The sequence below is a fragment of the Cajanus cajan genome, chromosome 2 (assembly GCF_000230855.2).
Source record: "Cajanus cajan strain Asha chromosome 2, NIPB_CcT2T_4, whole genome shotgun sequence".
NCBI classification, from domain to species: Eukaryota; Viridiplantae; Streptophyta; class Magnoliopsida; order Fabales; family Fabaceae; genus Cajanus; species Cajanus cajan.
In genome coordinates, this window is record NC_138518.1 from 64565105 (window position 1) to 64576445 (window position 11341).

An 11341-nucleotide genomic window follows, 5' to 3' on the forward strand; every position below is an offset into this window, starting at 1 on the left:
TCGGTTCTTCATTTCTCCCTTCATCTCTATTTTGTATTTACCCTCATTGTTTTGAGTGGTTCTACCCATTTTTGTGGGGTTAGATGTAACCAACGAATTCTAATGTAATCCTTACGTTTTCAATGATATATATATATGTTGTTCATATATTGTTGTGTTGTTTCTATTCTTAATGTTTGCTTTGGATTGATTCTCCTTTGCATGATATAGGTTCCATTGGGTGTTGGAAAATAACCATTGAAACTAGCTCTGAAACAAATGCCTAGTGGGAAATGTATCTAGGAATGGAGCTTAGCCCATTAGTAGTCTTAAACCCTAGCCCATAATGCGGGTGTAGATATTGGGTACTCAAGGAATTGATATTCAATATCTGCACCTAGGTTCTTGCTCTAAGGGATTAGGTTTGAGTAAATTTATGTGTTGACTAAGCAATGTATGTAACAAGAGATTAAGGAATCATTAGTCTGACGTTTGGTGAAATCTGACCCCACAATCTCACAAAAACCATAATACCATTTCTACCCTTTTCCACACAAAAACCAATATTTTATAGTTTTAACATTCCAGTAGTCATGCTTTTCAATTCACATTTACATGACAAACTACAAAAATGGAATTATTCTTTAGTCACGAATAGTCAATAAATGCTTATGTTACCTTCTAATCCATGTGGATACGATAATTTTACTACTTGAACGGCCGGTATACTTACCGTGTTTGAGACCGTTGATAGAATTAAACTGATTTATAATTATAACAAAAGTATTTCAACGGAAAATCTCAACAGTTGTTTAACCAGCAACTTAGACTTATAGATTTTTTAGTTGATTATCTTGAATTATTATATATATATATATAGGGGTTTAGGGTTCACTAATATACTCCCACGTTGTTTTTAAAGGGAGTACTTTAGCATCTTCCACCTTTTCTTTTTTGACAAAAAAAACCATTTCACTATTTTAAAAACAACTTAGACTAAAATGGTAAAGGTATAATTTCATATTTAAATTGCTCACTCCTTTTCTCGTTGAAGCAACGTTGATTTCGCTGTCTATTAAAATCCCTATTTTGTCATTCTCATTAAAAAAAAATTGAAGACGCTCAATCCTCCAACATTATGCGATATCATTCCTACTGCATTTCTAAACTTGTATGTTATTCAATCATCCCTTGTCTTTTATTTCTTTGTGACATTCTTCACCTTTTCTCGTTGAAATTTAATGGTTTTGCACTTGTTACTTCCATTGTATGTTTTTTGTATTTGAGTAGTCTTTCTTTCTTTTCCTTTGTATTTTAGAATTTTATATACTTTGTTGTTGTCTATCTGTGCTCAATTGCTATGTTTTTTTTAACAAATTGCCTAAATATTGTGAACGTCGATTACGCTTATGAATGACTATTCAGTTGCTTTATTTTTTATTTAAATATGAAAAAAATTAGATTTAAGCTAAGATCACAATGACATTTGAAGTAAAAGATGGTGTCGGTGATTGGCCCTTAGAGATTTTTAAAGACTGTGCTTCTACAAGTGAAATTAATGGAAATATAATTTCTTTTACATTTCAAGAGACTCAAGAAGAACCATTGCCTGAAGCCAATAATATTTATGATGAAGTTCCTTATGAAGGGCAAATGTTTAATAGCTATGATGAAGCTTATGAATTTTATTATGCATTTGCACAAAAAAAATGGCTTTTCGATTAGATGTGACCATACTTACAAATCTAGTAAGAGGCAAACCGAGGAGAATTCATTAGGTATTTATAAAAGGAAATTTGTTTGTCATCGTGGTAGTTCTATTAAACAACGCAAAGTTATTGAAGAGGAAGGTTCAAGATGTAATTGTGGGGCAAAAATGTTGATTAGCAAAAAAGACAATTGACTTCAGCGGGAAAGGGAGTAAGCAATTTAAATATGAAATTACACCTTTACCGTTTTAGAGTAAGTTTTTTTTTTAAATTGTTTTTTTTTTTTTTGTCAAAAAGAAAAGGTGGAGGATGCTAAAATACTCCCTCTAAAAAGAGTGTGAGAAAGTATATTAGCAAACCCCCTATATGTATATATTAGTTCCTAGAGGGGAACATTTGTAAATTGTATAGGTTGGTTTCTTTATATTCCTGCACATATATTATATATGTTTATCCATGCAATTGTTTGTATTTTTATCCTAGATAGATGCATTTATATTTTTTCACTAATAATAATTGAACTATTAAGTGTAGTGATATAGTGGGTTATTACAAAAAAGATTTTTTTTTAAATATAGACTCTACCTATTTTTTTTTTTTTGTACTCTCATTTTTCATCATTTTCAGACAATATAAAATCTATAACCAAATAAAAAAATGATATACTTTTTTTTTGTACACAATTTTAAAACCATTTTATCCTTGTATATTACCGTCTAAGTTCTAACCACTCTCACTTTCTTTAAGTATTTTACTTCTTTTAAGGAAGGCTAAGAATATGTTTTTCTCTGCTAGTATGAAATTAAAAGGTCTTCATACAATACAAAACCAAATCTAGAAACTGTATTTCCAAAACTGTTGCAGGAGTGCGAGATACCATTTTACGTTAATTCATATATATTGCAACTTTTTTAAATATATTTTTAATCTTTTATACTTAAGGTAAAATTATTTTTAATCTCTAAATTTTTTTAAAATATTTAATTTTATAATTTCTAAAAATGTTATTTTAATCTCTCAAATCACCAACAACATATCTAAAAATAATAAATTGAGACAATTATATAATATCAGTTAAATTTAATGTCATGTGATGTTATCACTAACAGAAATACTAGTAGGTAAAGTTTATGTGACAATATTTAAAAGGTTCTCTAACAAAATTTAAGTATAAAAATTAAAATAATATTTTTGAAAATTATAAAGATTAAAAAAATCAATTTTAAATTTAAAAACTATAAAAAAAAACATCTTAAATTTAAAAGACTAAAAGTATATTTAATTATTTTATTTAGGATAATCGTTGTAAGGGAGTTGTCAAACTATGAACTTTTTTTATCTAACAACTAACACAAACATGTTAATGTATATTATATTAAAAAGATATATAAAACGTACAAAATATTTTAAATTAAATGATAAAATATTATTTTACTAATAATAAACATCTAAAACTAGGGTTGAAATTCTTTTTTTTTTTTTTAAAGTTAATTCGTAAAGATTAGGTTTTTCGAGTTTGTCCCTATAGAAGATTTTCTCTATTTTACTAATCATTAAACTAGTTAAATGACAAGTTCAAAATAAAAATAAAAATAAAAATAATAATAATAATAATAATAATATAACTTGTTATTTATATAATTAAATATATTTTTAGTCTTTGAATTTTTTGTCAATTTTTATTTTTAAGTTTCTAAACAAATTTTATTTGAGTTAATCTTTAAAACTTTATATGAACAAAAAGTTTTAAAAAACGGGAACCAAATCGTTAATGGAAAAAAAAGTTCTAAAACTAAAAGTAAAAAGTAAAATTTAACTAAAATTTAAGGAATAAAATTAGTATAAAAAAATTATTTAAAAACTAAAAACAAAAATGGTCAAAAGTTGATAGGCTTAAATATATATAATCCTTACATATATAAACGAAGATACAAATGGAGATATTCTTTGGTTTCGTAGAGTGCATAGACTATATTACATTACATATCTCTTGATCTTCACATCTATACGAATGTGAAAATGATTTTTCGTCCCCACGTACACTTGAACCCGATTCTTCAATTCTATACAACTTGAACTTGTTGTAAAGGAGTGGCATTGGGATTCTGCATGATTTGCATTTTTCGCTTGGTAGCCCCTGATGATGACATGAACGATACAATGATGGGCTTTAGCTTCTCAGTAGTTTTGATGTTAACCAAAAAGATAACTCTATACAGAATAATCATCCCTAGTAGGATTCCAAGATCGACCCACTTCGAGTAACTCATATTTACTTGCCATGTATCTCTCAGAATCTTTTCACCAGTGATGTAGGAGCCACCATCTTTTGTAGTAAATCTTAGTCCTTCAAACTCGTTTTTGAACATTCCTTGGTAGGCATATCTATGGAAGGCAACATAAAACATTGGATATCTCCAAAATGGACCAGGAAGATCCTTTGGCAACCTGAAGAAGCCACCACCTAGCATCATGATTCCTTGAATTCCAGCACCGGTTATGATCCCCATTAGAAAGTTGGGGACAATGCTGGCAACTATCATCATTAGGCTCTCTACTAACATTAGACAAGAAAAGAGAACACAAATGAAGTATACGAAGTGCTCAAAGCCTTTCTGAAGACCAGGGAGGTAATAGGCTATAGCTCCAGGAACGATTGAAACCAACATCAAGTATGGGATAGCTGACAAGGTGTTCCCAATTACAAATGCAGTGACACTATAATGTCCATTTAGTCTTTCACGTTCAAACACCTAGACCAATGCCATGGAGGAACCAAAAATGAATAAAAACATTAATTAAATAAGAGGAGGGTTCAAACGACACCGGTGTAACTTTTATTAAGTGTTACACCGCTTAATAACTTTATATTAAATGTGAATTTTGAAAATCCAACCGTTAGATTGAAAGTTCATATTTCTTAGATCATATATGTCAAATTTTATATTAATCTAAGATGATTTGATACTTCATTCTCATAAAACAAAATTGACGTAATATATACATTTTAAAATATACTAAAATATGAGCACTTTGATTACCTTCAAGTTGTTGTTCAATTTTAACAAAATTTGACATATATGATCTAAGAGATATGAACTTTCAATTTAACGGTTAGATTTTTAAAATTCACATTTAATATAAAGTTATTAAGCGGTGTAACACTTAGTAAAAGTTACACCTGTGTCGTTTGAACTCTCCTCATTAAATAATCCTATGACTATACTTGGATATATAAATTTGAGTTTGAAATTACCTTCATGTCCTCTACAAAGGAGGGGAATCCACCTATGGTCATGAAAGTCATGAATGAAGATACAAACATAAGAAATGAGCCTCTATCCTGAAATAATTAAAATTATGTGACTTTATGAGTTGGAAGATATTAATTAGCTAAACTATATAAAAGCCAAATAATGCAATGAGTCATGTATATATTATGTGTTACTTTCCACTATTACCTGAATTGACTGATAATTTTTATCCAAATCATAGAAAGTGGTAGCTAAACTTATAGCCAATGCAACATATATGGCAAGGCGTAACCAGTAATAGCCTAGATCACGATACATGTTAATGGATGATCTTTTGGTAAGAAGAAAACACTGATTAAGGAAGCCAGCATGTTTTCTCTTCGTATTTGTTGCAGTGGTGTCCTGCAAACCCATGAAAGCTTAATCTTAATGCTAATATTTTGTAATTAATTTGGATCAAATTTACATGGTATGAGATCGAGTTAGCCATAATTAAAGGATACCTTTTCAGATAGTACTTCCACTTCTTTCTGAATTTCTTGGTTCATTTCGGATGACTTGTATGAATTTACAAGGATCCGAATTACTTCTTCAGTGGGTATTGTTTCAGCCCCTCCTGAATTCAACTCATTAACCTGATAAAATAAAAAAGCTATTTCAAACATATGTTTCTGAGTTTTATTGAATACAATTATGTTCCAGTAGAAAATTTGAAATACGAAAAAGGCAGCAATTTCATGGAACATGGTCAACTTAATTACCTGATCAAAATCCTTGTTTATGGTTTTCAGTAAATGATCAGAAGGATTCATGAGAGTAGGACAAGGAAAACCATTTGAAGCGAAAAACTGCATTGAAACAAAAGCATAATTAGTAAATGAACATTAAAATTAGAAATATAAAAAAAAGGGCTAGTTACACTAACCTCAGTTGCAGCAGAAGCAGGTCCAAAGTAAACAGTTCTACCTGAAGACAAAAGACAAAGGTTGTGGAAAAGTTGAAAAACTTCAGTACTAGGTTGGTGGATTGAGGCAATAACAGTCCTGTGCATGTCATCTTTTTTGTCAAGGCTAGCAATGCCACTCATAACATAATAGGAAGCTGCACTATCAAGTCCACTAGTTGGTTCATCAAGGAACAGAAGTCCTGGTCGTGTTAGAATCTCAATGCATATGCTCACTCTCCTCTTCTGGCCCCCACTAATTCCTTTAACACCCCACCCTCCAATTCTTGTGTTAATGGCATCTTGAAGACCCATTTCTCTTATTGTGAAGTCTGCTCTCTCTTTCTTCTCTTTCTTGGACATGGTGTCTGGCAATTGGAGTTGAGCTGAATAGTGCACTGTTTCTCCAACAGTTAAGGTTGCCAGTAACGTTTCATCTTGTGTTACATATGCCTGTGGTCATAATATTTTAATTCTTTAGCAATATTTTTTTTTATATTTGATAAAATATTATTATATATTAAATAAATAGATTATTTTATAATATTTTTTAAAAAATAGAGTAATAAATTTTATTTAAATATTATTCATTCTAATTATTTTTAAAATTAAAGTCTCATATCAAGTAAAAAAATGTCATATAAATTATTTTGCAACATTTTTTTAAATGTTATTATAGATGAGTGACATCTTTTTTATTTCAATATTATTCTTTTTAATTATTTCTAAAATCAAATTTCTATATCGAATAAAAAAAATATATTTCTCTCATATCTAATTGTTACTCATAATTAAAGTCCGACATTAAATAAATAAATGACTCATAAAGAATATATATAATCATATAATTATACTTAAGATAAAAGAACTTTGATATTTATATATAATTAGTGATAATTAATTAAGAATGTCTTCAACCATCTCTTAAAGAACTCCTAGGAGTTTAGGAATTAAGAATGTCTTCAAACTTCTCTTAAAGAACTCTTAAGAGTTTAGGAGACATAAAAATATAATAATTGATAATAATATCTAAATTAAAACTAATTATTATTTTATAAAGTTAATAAAAACTTAAAAACATCGTTAAAATGTTACAAAAATATCACTTTGATAATATTTGAAAATTTTTGCCTAATTGTATAAAAATGTTATTAAAAATCTTTAATAACATAGACTATATATAACATTTGATAATATGTTACAAAAATAAATTAATAATATTTATACATAATTAGATAATATTTTTTAAATATTACTAAAAAACATTTATGTTATAATGTATGGATGAAAAGACTATATACAACTATTAATAATATGTTGTAAAAATAAATTAACAACATTTATAAATAATTAAATAATATTTTTTAGATATTATTAAAAGCTTTTTGTATTATAATGTATGGATGGAAAGAACAGTCAAGAGTTAATACATTCATCAGCTGTGGCATAAGGCCCTAACATCAGCCAGCCGAAATTAGGATGGAGTAGGTTAGTCCAAAAATTTGGTAGGTATCATTTAAAGGCTGGGAAAGTAAAACAATCAGAAATGTCTAACTTATCCTATCAATTCTTCATAGGCTAGCAGGTCGGTTTGAGGACTATGGTCCACTTTTCTATTCATATTATAGTATTATTATTCATACTCTTTTTTATTTTCTTTCATTTTTATTTATCTCTAGTTTTTAATCTTTTCCTATATTATTTGTCACATCTATTTCGATTCTCTCTTTATTTTATTTCCGTATAAATCACTATCTTCTTTCCTTCCATCTATATACATCCCAAAAATAGCTAATGAATCATGTGGCTCCTTAAATATGTTAATTGATAAAATTATTAATTAGGTGGTCACAATTATCATTGTCTCAATTAATTTCTATATGATACACATAACATAAGTGTCAAGATCGACCGAGGAATAAAACTAAAAAAAATCCAAGTTCTAGACCTTTCAATAAATAATTATTTGCTATATAAAAGAAAATAGGTCGCATATGTTGACAAAATGACTGGTCATATAACTCTCTCAATTCAAACAAAAGAAATATATCTCGATATTCATTTTATATCTCACTCACCATTGAACCACCTTATAAAGTGTTTGTAATTATTTCTAATAAATCAAAAAAACTTGAACGCTTATTACATCACATAGAGTTAAGTGAACCATAAATATGATGTGTTATAAGACTTTGTAATAGTTTCTCATGAATTAGTACGTACTGAGGTTCCGTAAGCCAGTGCTTGTTTCTTCCCATTGATCAGGATCTCCCCTGTTTGCCTTGTGTTGGAACTTAATCTCCCTGGAATGTTAATTCACATCATCATTTCATTTTTTTCAAAGTCCATAGACTTGAAACCTCGTTAAAATCAAACTAAAATTATTGAAAAGTAGTGATATGAGTGCTTTTTCCCCTCGCAGGTTTTGTCTTGTTTTGTGGCAAGACGTCATCATAGTATAACGCATATATGGAAAAAGAGGTGAAAGAGAAACATAATATAAGATATTTGATCGTTCAAAAAAGAAAGATAACATGTTTGATATGGAGAGATAAAATAATGTTGCAAAAATATCATTCAAATGTCGAAATATATGTATATATATATATATATGAGTAATATGGTCACCCTAAATATGTCGAAATTATGTTTAAGAAATGGAGGCGGCTTTGACTTTTGGTTTTCTAATTTTACACTCTATTTCCCCTTATAGCTTCATTTATTCAAATCATTCAAAAGTGGTCATTAAGTTATTGTTAAGGAATGAGACTGTAATTTACTTAATGTCATTTCATTTAGAGAATTTAGTTGATTGAGTGAATTAATTTATGTTTAAACACATTTGCGTGAAATGAAAACTATAATTTTAAGAGAAATTCTATGGTACCCATCTTATTTGAGAGGGTACCGGTACAGTTTTTAATATTTTATATTTTTAATAATTTATTTAAATAATATTTATAATATTTTATTCTTTCAATTTTTAAATTATTTAGTTATTTTATTTTTTATTTTATATATTCTAATTTATTTGCAATAATATTATTATATATTTAAATAATTTAATTTTAATAATTTTTTAAGTTTATTTTTATTTTTTCACTTAAATTTTTTGAATTTCTATATTTTAATTTTAATAATTTTTTAAGTATTTTTTTTTGTCTTTTTGTCATAAATTTTTGAATTTCTATATTGTAATTTTAATAATTTTTTATTTTTACTATTTATTAATTTTTCTTTTTTTTAATATTTTATAATATTATTGAAATCTTATAATTTTAATTTTTATAATTTTATCTTACTTTTTATTTTATAATTATAATTTAGATTATTCATTTTATAATTAAATTAATTTTTTTAAAATTTTTTATGAGTTTACATAGCAACTCCCAATTATATGATGAAAATATTCGCAGCTCGGGACTAGTAAAACAAAGTTACAAGTACAATACCTTTTCCAATTTTGTTTATATTGCAATATATATTTTCGTTTCTGTGGATGAAACCAAGAAAGAGTAGTTCTATAATAACAAATTTTTTTGAAATTATTATTTTTTACACTCTTTATTATTAATTAACTTTTTTTAATAAATCCAATAAAGTTTGGAATGAGACTTAGAGAGAGATCCATATTAATAGGTCTAACATGAATTCATTTAATAATTAAAAAACAATATTACTTGCACTTTCAACCAGAAAAATTTCTTGAGTGTCCCCATCCTTGTATTACACGCATGATATGTCCTTAATTATTAAATTAAAATTTCTTTTTTTGATGTGAACTTATATATAAATATTATTTAAATATGCACATGATCTTAAATTCGGACTTTGTCGCTTTCATTATTGTTTTTATATATGAAAAAAATAAAATTTCAGACTTCGTCGTTTTCATTATTGTTTTTATATATATGAAAAAATAAAAATTCAGACTTTGTCGTTTTCATTATTGTTTTTATATATATGAAAAAATAAAATATAGCAAATCTGATGCAATTTCAATATGATAAAAGTATTTAATAATTTTTCTATTTTATTTTTCCACCTTTCTCTTATGTGAATTAAAATAGTTTTAGATGTTATTTGATAAAAGTTATTTTAGCTGTTTTTCTTTAAGAGAATTATATTTATAGATTTTTCTTAATCTCAATTTTATCTTTAAATTCATCAATAGTTAAAAAAATTATTTTATAATATATATTAATTGCCACAAATCTAAAATATAATTCATATATTAATTTATATTCAATATAAATTTTAATTCTATAAAATAAATAATTCAAAATACTATTATATATTATCATTTTCATCTAAATTTATAGGTTAATTCAAAAAAAATAACCTTATAGCATAATTTATCTATTAAAAAAAATAGTTATGAAACTTTGAAAAAGTTGAGAGAAATTGATTTAGAATATTCATATGCATACCTGCTAAAGCATCAAGAAGTGTAGATTTGCCACAGCCAGAAGGACCCATGATGGCCAAGAGTTGGCCTGGTTTGGCATAACCAGTGAGACCCTCAAGAATTGATTTGCTTCCATTCTTTCCCACAGAAGCAGTCACCCACACATCCTTCCATGTCAAACATATTCCCATCTCTTCTCTCTCATTACTCCAACCTGAGTTCCCCTCTCCTCTTCTTTCCCTCCCTATTGGAATATCACTGCATGCTTCTATCTCCAGTGTAGAAGGAGAAGCCGAATTATTTGAAACAAGGGTAGCCATTTCACAATAAGAAAATAAAAAGGTTCACACTTCACACTATATACCCTTCCCACTCGATCTCTCTCTCACTTCAAACCATATATATAGAGACTATCTTGACTAGCATGCGTTTCCAAGTTCTCTTACGTCTTGTTTGCTTCAACAAAAAAATTAAATATGCCTAACGTGTTTTTAAGGCTTCACGATAAAGACAAGACAGAAAATATATTTCTTGATTGTGTGTATATACAATACAACTATCACCACATATATATCATATATATTATATTAAGCGAGTACATTCCATGACTCAATCAATTAACTTGTGTGGGTTATTAAGACAACATTATGTGCAGGGACGGATGTATTTACAACATAGTGGACCCTTGTCTACTACCATTTTACAATTTTACATTTTATATATATATATATATATATATATATATATATATATATATATATGTGTGTGTGTGTGTGAGTTAATTACTTATACACTCTAGTGTAAAGTTTTTTTACACTGACAACCAATTATATCTGACACTGTTAAAAGTAAATGTATTTACAGTAACATGGCACAATTAAAAGATATAATTGGTTTCTAGCATAAAAAAACTTTACACTGACAGTATATAGGTGATTAACTATATATATTAATTAAAAAAACAACTATATTTTAAAAAATAAAAGTTATATTCTAATAAAATAAAGTTATATATATTTAAATTATCATATTATAAAATTTAATATTG

At 27.1% G+C, this 11341-nt stretch overlaps 1 protein-coding gene across 1 annotated transcript; it reads right to left on the reverse strand.

The window, feature by feature from the left end:
- Positions 1-3576: 3576 nt before the first annotated feature.
- Positions 3577-10694, reverse strand: LOC109805167 (ABC transporter G family member 1). The gene is made up of 8 exons (XM_020367166.3): positions 10316-10694; positions 8109-8188; positions 5868-6338; positions 5704-5790; positions 5446-5577; positions 5150-5344; positions 4945-5031; positions 3577-4441 (listed from the first exon to the last, which is right to left on the reverse strand). Exons 1-8 carry the CDS (start codon positions 10611-10613, stop codon positions 3752-3754), a joined length of 2040 nt encoding a protein of 679 aa, XP_020222755.1. The 5' UTR covers positions 10614-10694; the 3' UTR covers positions 3577-3751.
- Positions 10695-11341: the final 647 nt, after the last annotated feature.